This window comes from Bactrocera dorsalis, chromosome 2, assembly GCF_023373825.1.
Source record: "Bactrocera dorsalis isolate Fly_Bdor chromosome 2, ASM2337382v1, whole genome shotgun sequence".
NCBI classification, from domain to species: domain Eukaryota; kingdom Metazoa; phylum Arthropoda; class Insecta; order Diptera; family Tephritidae; genus Bactrocera; species Bactrocera dorsalis.
The window spans coordinates 47,531,097-47,546,462 of record NC_064304.1 but is presented as its reverse complement, the minus strand read 5'-3'; the positions used below and the strand labels follow the sequence as shown (position 1 = coordinate 47,546,462).

Sequence of the window (15,366 nt, the reverse complement as noted above, 5' to 3'; positions counted from 1 at the left end):
TGTATCAAACAAAAGATTGGATGGCCACAAATTCAATAAACTGACCCGAGTGACCGGCTTGATCCGTAAAAGTCAATTGCATTGGAAACATCCGCGGGACTCTTTTGTCGCGTATTTATGCTTATGTCCTGTGTTTATGCTCGCTATTTTAATAATGTTTAAGATATTAAACCCGTATAGGAGGAAGGACAGTTAAATTTTAATTTACTAAAAAAATTAGTAACTTAACTTAAAGATTTTCGTTGAGCTATTTTAAATAAATAATTCAAAAGCACTCAAACTAATAAGAGTCCGCAGAAGAGAAGAAAAGTGGTAGCGGTCTTATAATAGCCCATATTATATTATTTTTCGTACTTTTTAAAGTTTTACAGTTATTTTAGTAAAACTGTTTCCGAAGTACAAGAGTTTTCAACACAAGATTCTCATAACCAAAATACGTTCGGTCTTATAAATTTGCACAGAGGGTGTACCCATATCAATGATATCATATTTTATTACATAAATATTCCCTGAACCATGGTAAACATTCGATGTTCCTTCTTCAGTACTTATGGCGTATTTCAATATTCTTCAAGTTCTTCATGGAAGAAGAATGTAACATACATACATGGCACATATTTTTGTATAGAGGACTAGAGTAAAATAAATTATGTATAACCTCAGTCAATATCTTTTCGGAAAGTTTGGAAATTTTATGTGGCATAGCTTCACATGACTGATAGAACGAGAACTCAAAAATTAGGCCGCACCGACCGCGAGTGCTTGCATAGGCTTTTCTTTTAGCAGCAGAAACAGTTAATTTATTAAAAAAGTAAGTAAGGAAAAATGTCGTAAAGCAAAAGTCTCAACCAAGTGCCACATCTCATTGTAATGGGAATATTAGCATTTCGCAAAATGGTATCGATCACAACAAAGAGTCACAAATCAAAGCGCAATTAAGAGGCAATGAGCCAGCAAGGCTACACCGACGATAGTGTGAATTTGAAATTGCTCACACGTGTTCGAACCGCACTGTCATGCCGCATGAGTGGCGAGTAAATCATTTTTAAACTATGTAATTTTTTTTTGAATTCAGGCTTTTTAAACCCAAATAAAAAACTGGCATGTGAAAAATAAATATAGAAGTGCCTATAATTGCGGAGATTTCATATGAACAATTATGCAATAAATAATTATCGAGCTAAGATGCAAATTTAATCGAAAACAACAACATATAAGAGCTGAGAAAATATTTTGCGGTTCGTAAGGGGCACGTCGCCAGCATATTAATCACTTATTTATGAACCATTTCAGAATTTTACTCTTTTTATATCGTTCACCTATAAGGTAGGCTAATTTCGTTTAAATGACGCTACAGACCATTAGCACGATACGTGACAACCAACTAGCAGGCATGATAACCGAGAGGAATTGAACGTGAAAGAATGGTATAGACTTTATATATACAACTGTGAAACTTCAACCCCGCCAATTTTAGAGCTCATTGTGATTTTTACAAATTTCGGTCCGTCATTAAGCGATAGACGTTTTCGTCTAATCAATGTAGGGTAATCTTTTTTCAAAAACATGTTTTTGTTTTTTGCATTTTCTTTTCACTTGCCACTGGAAGGTTTCGAAAAGGCCCAAAAATAATAATACCACTCGACGTTCGGAGCGGTCGGAGTGCACACCTCAAACTTTAAACGGGTTCTTCTTAAAACATATTTTTTTAAATTGGCGGACATGATTTCGGTCGAACTACTCAATCGATTTACTTATTTTTTTTCACAAAACGCATGGATACGTCCCTATAACTTATAATTTATTGGAAATGTTATGACGAAATTTATGTAAAAAAACATTGCGAAAATTAAAAAAAAACGTTAATTAGTTTTTTTTTATTTATCAACATTATTTGATGATTCTAATATGATGCTACTTCGGACTGAGTAGGCAATTGAAAAGTAAAGTCCTCTCTCGACGAACAAAAACCAAACTCTATAAGTCGCTCATAATTCCCGTCCTGCTATATGGTGCAGAGGCTTGGACGATGACAACAACCGATGAGTCGACGTTGCGAGTTTTCGAGAGAAAAGTTCTGCGAAAGATTTATGGTCCTTTGCGCGTTGGCCACGGCGAAAATCGCATTCGATGGAACGATGAGCTGTACGAGATATACGACGACATTGACATAGTTCAGCGAATTAAAAGACAGCGGCTACGCTGGCTAGGTCATGTTGTCCGGATGGATGAAAACACTCCAGCTCTGAAAGTATTCGACGCAGTACCCGCCGCGGGAAGCAGAGGAAGAGGAAGACCTCCACTCCGTTGGAAGGACCAAGTGGAGAAGGACCTGGCTTCGCTTGGAATATCCAATTGGCGCCACGTAGCGAAAAGAACGACTGGTGCGCTGCTGTTAACTCTACGACAGTAAAGAAGAAGAAGAAGAAGAAGAATATGAGAAATCGTGTCCGCCAGTGAAAAAACGCATCTATTTCACCCAGCCATTTCTCCGACAGATGTCATCAAAAAATTCCGGAAAAATTTGTTTGTACACCTCATGATATGTGAAAAAAGTTCTATTGTAGAATAAAAATTTTAATGTCAAAAAAACAGCCCAAATTACCCTACTCTCTCTATCTTTCCTTGGTGAAATGCCAAACAATACTGATCAAATAAAACAGTTTGATATGACTCATGCATGATCTGTTAAAAAAAAGGCTCTTGAAAAAAGTACCACTACTTGAATCACCCTTTATATGCATGCTCCTCAAATATATCTCACAGCGTTGATGCATTGCCCAGGCTGAAATGTATCTATTACATTTGGAATCGTCCTCCAAGACTTGATTTAAATGCTATTGGTTGCTAAAGTTTTCAGGAGGCTTTTATGGCATGAAAAACCAGCAAATGATTTTCCCGAAAAAACACGTTTCCCAAAAGGCTATACCGATATTTATTTCGTTTATAATTGAAGAGTAAGTTTTTGATTCTGCAAAATTGATACTTCGTATCAAAATACGACATATTCCTACTCACAAGACTTGACGAAATGTGGAAAAAAATGTCCATAGCAAAAATGCTATATATTAGATAGCTTGTGCTACGATTAACAGTCCAAAAATATATTATGACGCCAATACTGCGAATAGCTTCGAATTTCTGCTAAAAAAGCCGGGTTTGATTAGCACTCAGTAAAGTAACATAAAGATGACAGAGTATTCGAAATGTCGCCTCATTTACATGATCTCAAGATCAGATTATTGCAACGACCACATATCAACAATTAATTAACTGTTTAGAAGAACTTCAGCTACTCTGTAACAATGCTTATTTTGCAAACAGATTCGTAAGTAGAAACGCGTGATAGGCATGGAGATCGCAAAATCCACTTGCTGCGATGTCAATATAAGTCAAATGCAACACAACATGGCGCAGACACCCACCAGGTGACCTGTACTTAGAACCCAACGGACTCACATACTTATAATACTTCATATAAGTATATACATTGTGCTATTTTCCTTAAGTATATTCCCAATTGAGAGGTATGTGTCTCACTCCTTTTGTGGTGTGGGTTTTCCCTATCGTTGGCGATCAGATTTATGGTAGTCAGTGGTACCTCAAGCACTTCCAATTTACTTTACTCACGAACTGTGGTAGAGCTTGGACAATTCTAACGATTATGATGGAAAAGTGTCTGCTTCCGTTATTAAACGGTTCTATTGGTAGGGTTAGGGGAAAAGCTCATTTAATATGCGCGTTGTGCGGTGCGACTAACCTGCGAGACACATGCGTACTTGCGCATGGGGACCATTGGCAGGAAGACTTGGCGGCCACGGCAACAGGTGTAACGCGTCAAGTGAATTCAAGAACTGCCAGTAACATAGTATGAGTACTCGTTTATACATTTATACTTCATGTGTGTTTACGCGCTTGTAGGTTCCCAGTTGTCGTTGTACATTTTAGATTAGTTTTAATAATTTTAGTTTTTCATTCACGGCACTTCCTTAAGCGGTTTGGTGTTCCATATTCTATTGCAACTTGTCTTTTATTTATTTTTGATTTTATACTGCTTTCTCGGTGCTTTAGTTTGATGTAATGAATGAGTACGTGTGAATATACTTTCTTTATATTAGTGTTTGATAAACTTTCATAAAATTATTGAATATTCAAATTAATGTTCGTTTTGTTTTTCTCCGTTGGGTTTCTTGTACTTGCAGCTCTCTTTCTTATTGTTTTTATTAATTTGTAATCATAAGCGCGCTACACGCAACTACCTTTACACCGTTTAACGACACATCCGGCGGAAATTCGTTTTTGGCTATATTCATATTGGCGGCGAACGGAACGCATAGTGGAGCTGGCAAACACGCACACAAACACAGCTAGTGGGTGGAGCAACAAGTGTTCTGCGAAAATTTTGAACGCAACAAACGGCGAAGAGTTCGTGCTGCCCTTATTTGCGGAAGTCTGACAAAATGTCTGTGGGTAAGTTCATACGCGGCGATAAGCAAATATGATATATATATTTACAAAGTAACAAATATACAAATTTATTTTTTTTGGATTTTTTGTAGTGTGTTTAACGAGCGACTGTTGCCATATTTGTTGCTCGCCTTTAAGGTGAACATTGGGGCATATGTTTTCGCCCTAATAAACTTAGCAAATTGCCAAAGCATAGCTATTGTTTTGGTTCAGTGTTTCTGTGTGATTGTGTAGGAATTAGTGACGAATTAGTTTTACGACCTTTTTATTGATGTGTGGAACATATGTTTCGATCAGCGATTAGCCTTTGATTTGACAATGCAATAGTATAACATTTTCTCGGCAAGTAGTAAAAATTTCATTACGAAACCATTTTCAGGCTTAAGAAATCAAATTTTAAGTGCTTCTAAAAACGGAAAACCGTTAATTGTTGCCAAAACAACTGCCATTAGAGCAACAAAGGCATGTGTACAGTAAAGCTTATTTGCTCTATACTAGTCATTTATACTAAAGTGGCTTCTTATAAAAATATTTGCCTTGTTAAAGTTCCCCAAAAGGATTTGGGTTTAGTTAAGCCAAATATGTTATCGCTCTGTTTAGCCTAGAGCATTTCGATATATCAACCAAGTGGGTATTATTGTTGTAGGGTTGCTAAAATATGGATAATAAGTGTTCTGCTTTTGTTATATTGGTATAATATGTTGTATTTCCAAGAGGGTGCTTAGTTAAAAGTTTGTTCAGTGAGAGAAGTCCTCCATTTCTCTGATTGGAATCTGATTGACTTCTACCAAAGTCTCGGTTCCAAAATCGGAAAAGGAAATTAATGTATCTTTACTACTGATTTAAGTTAAATTAGGTTGATGTTAAATAATTAGAAATAAAAATTCATTTAGAAATAAATATTCCTTCATTTAAGATAATGAGCATATACTCGATGTCCCAAATCAAATTACACACATTCAGATACAAAATCACATTTTCCAAACCAGGTTATTTTTATTCAATAATTGGCTTTCAGGACTGCAACTATATTTCCGGATATAAAGAATATTATTGCATACCTTTATTCTTCGTACTATTTCTTAATTGTCGAATATATCGCAACTGCTCCTAATACGGGTATATGTACAGATACATCAACACTACCTAAGCGGAAACAAATATGTATATATGTACATAGTATGTATGGGCAATTAACGCATTTCCAACCAAAAAATGTAGTTCTCATAAGTCTCTCATGTTCTCTTCTTGGTTATCCGCGCTTTCATGATGTGCCAAAGGTTTTCTATGGGGTTTATACCAGTCCAGTAATAAAACACCCAATTCTCCTAAATATTTTTTTTATATGAAAAAAAAAGGTTTTTTCAGATATGTGGTTCTGAAGAAGAAATAAATATATTCTATTGTCAAGGTCAACAATTTAACTTTATTATAAAGATAAGTCTTAGCCTTGATGTTTTAAAAAATATTTTGGGCAGGTGGGTGCCGCGGTTGGATCTAATAAGTTCCAGCTGAGAGGCCCAATTTCTCGATCTCATCGATAATTAACTTCACATAACGCCACAAAAAATAGTGCAGCGGTTTTAGATCGCACGATCTTGGAGGCTACACCACAGGTTTTTGAGAAGGCCGACGATATTTTCTACGGGACTGCTTACACCCATCAGTTTTCTTCCCGTAAACTTTGAAATACTTGTATAATTGATTCAAGAACAAACCCGAATTAGAATAGGAATTAGGTACGAACAGAATTAAACATCCGTAACACTCAGACTCGGACAAAAAAAGAGGACACATTAGAAATGTGTGATTATTTGATTTTTTTTTAAATCTGGACTTATATAAAAAAAAATTCATGACACTTGGTTCATATAAGTATTCGAAACTAAAATAAATAACTTAGTCCAAAATAAATATTTCCATTTTTTATTAGAAGCTGAAATAAAATATTTCCGTTATTTCAATTTCTACTATGATACTTATAAAACATGTTCTCAAAACTAAACGCGATAAAATAAAAACTCGATTTTTTTTAAATTGGTAATAATAATAGAGTCAACAAAATATCTTGTTTTAAAATTTCGTGCCGCCTGCTTTGTTTTTTATCACGGTTTTTATTCGTTCGGGCATGGAATCAACTAGCGACTGTAAAATTTGTGTCAAAATACCGTTATACCAAATGTCTTCAATTATTCGGTCAAGTTCCGACAAAGTTCTTGTTCTCTTCTTGGTTATCCGCGCTTTCATGGTGTGCCAAAGGTTTTCTATGGGGTTTATATCAGACCAGGCCAGTCCAGTACGAGGGCTGCTATATATATTTCTGGCCTAATAATGAAAATAGGCATATTTATCAACGAAAATGTTTTTTTTTCGTTGAACTTGGCTCGTCTTGGAAGACCCACACGGTCGATTGCTGTTTTGTTTCGGGCTCATACGCATTGATCCATGATTCGTTACCTGTGACGATCTTACAAACGTCTTTTGAAGCACCGCGATCGTATTTTTTCAGCATTTCTTTACACCAATCCACAATCCACAACGAGAACAAACCTTTTTTACGGCCAGGTTTTCATGCAATATCGAATGTATGCTGGTGGGAGAAATGCATAGGCATGCCTCTATCTGAAGGTATGTTACATGACGGTCTTGCATTATCAGTTCACGTACGGCATCGATGTTTTCTGGCACAACGGCTGTTTTTGGACGACCTTCACGGAATTCGTCTTTGAGCGAGCGTCGGTCACGATTGAATTCGTTGTACCAGTTTTTCACAGTGCTATAGGATGGTGCTTCATAGCCATATAAAGATTTTAGTTCATCGATGCACTCTTGTCGTGATAATCCACGTCGAAAATTGTGAAAAATGATCGCACGAAAATGTTCACGAGTTAATTCCATTTTTTGGCCGAGATGAATTTTTTAATTCCCTGTAAATAAAACAATTCACGATTAAATGACAAAACGTTCTGAGTGATGTTATGCTAAAAAATGTCAAACTTTCCAATTATTGCACCTGGCAACACTTAGTGTTGTCTAGTCCAGAAATATATATAACTAGCAGTCTATGTAATAAAACACCCAATTCTGCTAAATATTTTTTTATATGAAAAAAATTAAAATGTGTATTAACCATGTCGTTGATAAAATTAAATGTTTTAAGGTTATGGAATATAAAAAATGTTACTTACCGATTTGGCTTTTCCTGAAAAATTATGTTGTCCATATAGGAAAAGTGCTTTTCAATTGAAGGGACTAGGATTTCCTTTAAGATCTGTTGGTATTTAAAAGTGTTAATATTTCCATCAATCAAGCCCAAATGTCCAAACCATGATAGGAAAAACACCCCCCGATCATCTGACTCCCCCCCTGCCTGACGATGGGTTTGACACACTCATTACTGAAACGTTCACCAACTCTTCTGTGAACGTACGACATTCCGGCTGAACCGAAGATGTTAATTTTGAACCCATCTGAAAATATGACTTTTCTCCAATCTTCTTTGGTCCAGGCTTTGTGCAGTTTTGCCTATTGGAGGCGTTTTTGTCGCATTATTACCGTCAATAGTGGTTCTTTGGCAGGTCGACAGGCAGTTAGTCCGGCTTCTTGGAGGCGCCATCGTACTGTTCGCATACTGATTTCGGTTCCATTTAATTCCTGAATTTTGCTTCTGATGTCTTCAACTGTTTTAAATATGTTCTGAATACTAATCCGCTTAATATGGTGGTCATCCTTGGTAGTAGTCTTTTTCGGGCGTCCGGAAACTGTTTTGTGTTTTAAAGACTTAGTCTTCGCATATTTCTGTAGGAAAGCACCGACAGTAGTTTTGCTAAAATTTATTTTACCACTAATTTCACGTATACTCAAGTTTTGCGATCGCAAAGTCAAAATTGTGGCTTTATTAACTTCAGTCAGTTTTGGACTTTCTTCACATTTCATTTTATTTGCAGCCATGTATATACTCAGGAATATAAATAAAAGCATTTTATTGTACCTGAATAACGTATGTACTTACTAAAATAAATACTTACTTGTATAATAAAGGCTGATTTTTTAACACTACATCGATTTAAAGTTACTACAATTAAGTGTCCCGTTTTTTTTTGTCCGCTATTGTATATTGACTTATTTTCGAGACATTCATTGGCTTTCACGGAAATTACATCATTCTACGTAATATAGGGGAACTAGGGTAGTATCGACCCCATTTTATCTATTCTCGCCAATATCATACCATAAAATGTTTTCTGGGTTTCACCAATCATATGGAGTAAAATCAGTCGGATGATTCAAAAACCTGATGTTAGTTATTTGAGGGGCTAAGTCAAGCTTTCGCACAATGTTATCTATTATAGGCACAAATACACCGTTGTGAGTAAAACACATTCCGTAATTTTCTTTCAGATAACATAAATATCAAGCGATATATGCAGTATAAAGTCACCAGGAAGTTCGAAAATCTTTAAAATAGGTATATGGAAGCTCAGAGAATTATTGATCCGATTCAATACATTTTTAATACACAGACTTACTACAGTCAGAAAAGGATTATCTGTATATAGGTACTGGAGTCCACATATTCGATACCTACGGGCTTGAACAGTTTTGGTTTGATTTGGGCAATTTTTAGTTATAAGGTACGGGGTTATCGTCCGATTTCATCTATGTATTTGCACACTATCGGTAGGAGTTCTTATAATATTTGTTTTGAGAAAATTTGGTTTTTGTAGCTTTAGTAGTTTAAGAGATTAAACTTAAGTCCACAGGTGCCCCTAACTAATGCGATCCCCTGTACTCTACTACAGATTTATATCTTAATTTAGTGTTTAGTTATGGTACTTTATAGATTCATAGAGATTTGTATGCGTGGCAGGGGTCCAATTACGGTCATCTGCTAACTCGTATTTTTTTGTAGAAAGGAAGCCGCCGCCCAATTTCATATCTCAATTGTTACTGAAGTTACAACTTTCATGGAAAGTCGGATGGACAGACAGATAGTCACCCATATTTTAACTTTTCTCGCCATCCTGATCATTTATATACATATATAATCCTATATCTATCTCGCTTAGTGTAAGGTGATACATGCAACCGTTAGGTGAACAAATCTCGTATATTCTGTAGCTACATGTTGCAAGAGTATATAGAAAAGGTAAAAACAAAAAAAAACGTTACCTTCGGCTGCACCGATATTAGCTTCACAGGTGCACTTTTTTTAGTAACTATTTGTCCAGTTTGTATGGAAACTATATGCTATAGTAATCCGATCTGAAAATTTTTTTCGGAGATTATATTATTATCTTAAGCAGTAATCTATGTCAAACTTCGTGGAGATACCACGTCAAATGCGAAAGCTTTCCATACAAGCTCTTGATTATGATCGTTCGGTTTGTATGGCAGCTATATGCTATAGTAAGCCGATCTCAACAATTTCTTTCGATATTACATTATTTCTATAAGAAATAACTCACACCAAATTTCGTGAAGATATATCGTTAAATGAGGAAGTTTCCCATGCAAACATTTGATTTCGATTGTTCAATTTATATGGCAGCTATTTGTTATAGTAGTCCGAAATCGGCAGTTCCGACAAATGAGCTTCTTGAAGAGAAAATGACGTTTACAAAATTTCAAAACGATATCTTAAAAACTGAGGGACTATTTCGTATATATGCAGACAGACAGACAGACGGACATGGCTAAATCGACTTAGCTCAACATACCGATCATTTATATATATACTTTATAAGGTCTCCGGCGCTTCCTTCTGGGTGTTGAAAACTTCGTGACAAAATTAATATACCCTGTTCAGGGTATAATAATTTTAAACCAAATTCTCCTGCTACCATTACTAACAGGTCCTTTATATTTTATCCTCTAGGAACTTAAAGTTCTTGTTACATTTTGTCTTAATCTAATTTAGGTTAGGTTCAGAGTTCAATTCTAATACGGATATCACTTGGACAGCTTGGAACACCGGGCAATTATGACATCTAAAACTTCAATTCATTTCATTTGAGACTTTCACATATATATATATTAAAGCGGATTAAGCTTAAGTACTTCTGTAAATTTTCGATGTTCTACTTGAGGCCAAAAGAATCTCGCAGTCGATAAAAAGCTGTTCGTCGACCAATGCCTGCTAACCGTTTGCGAGGTCCACTGATCCAGTGCTAGTATAAAAGATACCAAGAGCGGTCCAACATGGTCCCATTCCATGAGGAAGGGTTCCCCTTTTGATAGCTTATCTTTGCACTACACAGCGGCTCCGTTATGACCATGCAAACTCAGTTTCATTAATGAAATAGATAGATGCTTTTTGTTTCTTTATTAACACTGAACTTAGCGAGCTCAGCGCTGGTATTGCCGCCTTGCTGTCAGAGAGAATGCTCAAATCCCTGAAAGAAGCTGTACTTCGGAGCAGTGCGTTTACTCCTAGCTAAATGGCACCCACTGCGATAAAAACACTATAACCGTCAGATAGCATAAAGCTATGCTTTGACCCGCTCCTCCCCCACTGACTTCTCCTGTCCAAATATCCCTCATCCTCAAGTTTCGTAGATACAGTTGAAGATTGAGAAAACTTGAGGAAGTCTCTGTTTGGATTGTTTCATATGCACAGGTTCGCTGGGCTTTAGATCGACCTTTGCAAGAGTTCTATGTGAAAATGACATTTAGTACTATTGCTGAAGTAGTTCGCAACGTACAGAAGATACCGGTGAGTGCCACTCTTTAGACAATAAAACATTATTGGTTTGTCTACTGTTTTTCTTCACTATAGCTCCTCTACAGCAATATAAGGCAACTGATGGCTACATTACTATCTCTTCAATATTCGGCTTGTATGAAAGCTTTGGCTTAATCTCTAACTAAGAAAACAGAAATACACTTCTGTTTGGTAATCTTTGCTTCAAATATTGACATTCTTTTTTATCCATAAATAAATCTTAGCAGACCGCTTTAGCATGCAGTCCGTCGCTTCGGATAAGTCAGCGTAGTAAGTGATACATGAAAATAAAAAGCGAAACAAATTAATAGATGACCTCAGTGTCAGCATAGAGTGACACTTCGTGCTGTGATATGGGAAAGTCGAGCAACAGTAAAATAAATTACTCACGTAAAATAAAGAGCGACAAAAGTCATTGAGTCTTACGCAGACACACTATACATAGATGTATAGATACGTGAAATATTAAGTGCTGCAAATGATGAATTTGTTAAATAGAATTATTGCATTACTTACGAGCTGTCCTTTGTATAGACGTATATGTACATATATACTCCAGTGAATATAAAAGTCTAAGAATATCACTTGAGTAACAAATTATATGCTTAAAGAGCGCCAGCTGTGCTTCACACGCTTATGATCTATTAAGCGTAATGAGTGTGTAATGAAGGCCGTTTTCCCACATTTTTTCAATCACAAGTCTAAATGGGAAGCTCATTCAAGCGTATATGAATTTTGACAACCCTGCGTTGCGCTTCATTTACCAGCGACGCCGGCAATCGCGATCGATGGAAAACCACACCACTATTAGCGCACAGACAGTGTTTGCAGTTTTGGATTTCGAAGAAATCCTGCGAGTTCCAAAGAGCAACTCATACCGAGTGATTCATGTTTTGCTCTTTTGCTCTCTGCTTTCCTTTCATGTAATGTGGCTCCTTTACCACGCCCAAAGTCACACCCTATCTTTAACTGGGCTGTTCTTTACTAATCGGCATACACACATATGTATATGTGCGTATATATTTATATCTAAGACACTATTAGTATTCATTTACCAGAAGCGGCACCACCCTTTCCACTAGCCCTAGATGAGAGTATAATCTGTACGTTCAATTTCACTAGGATTCATCTCGAGTAGAGAAGATAAATTGTTTATCGTTCTGGGAAATTGCTAATGTTTTTGTTATTTTGCGCACTCAACTGCTCCTTCACTTAGTCTCAGCCGAGCCTTTGCATTTGATGGACAGTGGAGAAGTCCACATACTTGTACATACACTTATACAGTTGGTAGTTATGCTGACCTTTCACTTAGCATGCGAGTGTGTGTGTTTGTGCATTTCGTACTCATTTTATTTGGTGTCAGATTCTGTTGCATTGTTCCATGACCTCTGCAGTTTTCGGTTGTTGTGCACACAATGTTGCGGTTGCGGTTGTGGTGGGTGGGCAAAACATGTCACGGGCCTGTGAACTTTTCAACTTCTGTTGGTTGTCTGATTTCCTACTCAGTGTTTGTGAAAGATTAATGAGATTTTTTGATTAGTACGAACAACGTTTGCCACTGACTTTTTTAATTATCATATTATAGCATTCTAGGATAATATTAAAAATATATTTAAAATACCGTGTATGATTTTTACAACCTTGCAATATATTGTCATAGAGTACAATAGTTTTGTTCACCTAACGGTTGTTTGAAACGCCTAAAACTAATCAACGCAAAAACCAGCCAAATCAACAAAAAAATAAGTCAAGTAATACTCTGTATTTGGTGGGATCAGACTACGTGGTGCATTATGAAATTCTAAACATGGGTGTAAGCATAATTGAGAAACGCTAAGGACAATAATTCGACAGCAATTTTCATCATGGCAACGCATTCATAAAATCTTTCCTCATTTTGATTTTCTTAGAATTTAGAGACTATAAATGGAAATTTAAATCGTGGATTGTAGAATATCAACACCAATTTATTAGATTGTCAAATATCACTTTTTTGCTCTTTATTCAATGCTTTATAAAAAGTGTTACAATGATTTACGGATTTAGTTCAAATATGCGCCGTTTCGTTCAATAATCTGTTTCCATCTAGACGGCAACTTCATTATACCCCCCTCTGGATTTGCCTTTAATGAAGTAAAACTTTAAAATAGCGCGAATTTCGGCGTTTGTGAACTCTATGTTTACACGTCAATAACTGTTGAACGCAATATCCAAACTAATCATGCATAGCGTCGTTTTGTAGGTTATGTCAAAGATGTATAATATTGCGAGATACGAGCTCTGAAGTGCTAATATAAAGATTTTCAAAGTTCCGACATGAGGTTACCGTATATTATTGGCCGAAATTATTAAATGTAAGTTATCTTAATCAAAATGAAAGAGCGGGTTTTACTCATAACAGTGTATATTTCTGCCTAATATGGATAAAATTGGGCAAACTAAAATCTGGATATATAAATATCTATAAATATATATAAATATCTAACATATAAAATTGCTACTTTCCGATCCTTAGGTTGACGTTTTATTATTTATAGTATTTCTCTGGGTTTTATTAATGAAAGTTGTAAGTGTATAAAAACTTCGGTTTCACCCGCACTTAGCCCTCTCTTACTTTTTCAGATACCATCAAACTAGAAGCACGAGTGGTCGAAACTTCAAAAAATGGCAGTATACTTTTATCCCTCACTTTTCATTTAGACATTTGGTCGAGAGGTGATTTCGATGTAATATTGTCTTTATCCCGATCTAACCACTTCATTGAAACCAGACTAGTGCCTCCCATGCCAATTGCTTGTTGATAGAGTTATTATTATTCCAAAATATATCAAAAATTAAACTTTCCGGATGTGTCGAAAATATTATATTCAAACAATAGGTATCAATACTGTACAGCACTTTTAGACATTTTTGAAGTTAGCCATTCGATCAACATGTTGTTATAAATTTATGTTTATCTTGTTATAAATTTCTACAACATTCTGTAATTTATCCAATAAGTTTCATTTTATACCAAAATTGTAATAATCAATTAATTTGAGGTTCAAACATTAAAAAATATTTTTCGTTTCATATCGTTGACTATAAAAGTTGAATATTTTCTTTCGTTTATAACGGTCCATGTCGCAATATTATGAGTCTCAGCTTTATAAGATTGAAATATGTAATATGAAAATAGGTTCTGTATTGTCTAAAGAAGTTCCTATTAAACATTTCGTTAGTTCTACATTTTTTCAATTTTGACATTAGTTTCTTAGAGGCAAGTGGGCAAGCTCCCACGCTTGAAAAAAGTGAATAAAGCAAAATTTCTAAAATATTTTGCAGATTATCCTTTCCTACCTTTGTAAAGCTGTTTAGATCAGTAGACTTAGATCGCTCCTATACCACACTACAAATATATCAACCCTCTAAGTATAAGTATAAGTAAGTAATATGATTGCAGTTATTAAAACGCACAAAGCCGTTACACTTAAATAGAAATTGAATTCGACGGGAACCCAACACATACACATGTTCAGTCATAATTATCATGCGCGCGCTCGCTTCCTCAATTCATTGATTTTAATTACCATCGGAAAGGATCAACAATAGGTGGAAATTGCGAAATTTGTTTACAATATGCAATTTCCTATGTCGCCAACAATAATGCCTTAATTGCAGCTAAATAGTCATTGACTACTTAAAAACTCAAACTGACCGGCAGCGCGTGCGAGTATTTATGTAGACGCACATACATATGAGCATAGAGGCACGCACTCACACCGTCAGACGCACACTGGCACACGCTAATTGTTACGCAATTAATTAAAGTCCCATTCACAACTTGTTAATAGCTGTCCGCAGTGACTGTCAAAGGAAAAGTGTGGAAAAGTGGAATATTTTAAAGACAAATGAACATTATAAGTAATTTTTAGAAAAGAAGTAAAAACTATTGAAAAATAGCAAAGCTGATGATTTTTTAATATTTTATCAAATATAATCCTTAAATCACAATATTTTATATTTATATATTTCATTGGTGGCAAATTATCGCATTGTGCTTATTTTAAGAAAAAATACAAATCGCAATTCACCGTTTTCCGTACAAATCCAACAGCTCTTCTTAGTCACTGATGAATGCAAAATGGCTTATAAATGGTACCGTTGCGTACCGGTGTATCACCCTAGTTGTAGCA

At 35.7% G+C, this 15,366-nt stretch overlaps 1 protein-coding gene across 2 annotated transcripts in view; it reads left to right on the top strand.

Moving 5' to 3' along the window:
• Nucleotides 1–15,366, top strand: part of LOC105225788 (uncharacterized) — a 94,323-nt gene that overhangs the window by 19,139 nt on the left and 59,818 nt on the right. For both annotated transcript variants that reach the window (XM_049447094.1, XM_049447095.1), the window contains exon 2: nt 4,203–4,470. In XM_049447094.1, the coding sequence (XP_049303051.1) occupies nt 4,461–4,470 (10 nt within the window). In that variant the 5' untranslated portion in view covers nt 4,203–4,460. The remainder of the gene's footprint in view (nt 1–4,202; nt 4,471–15,366) is intronic.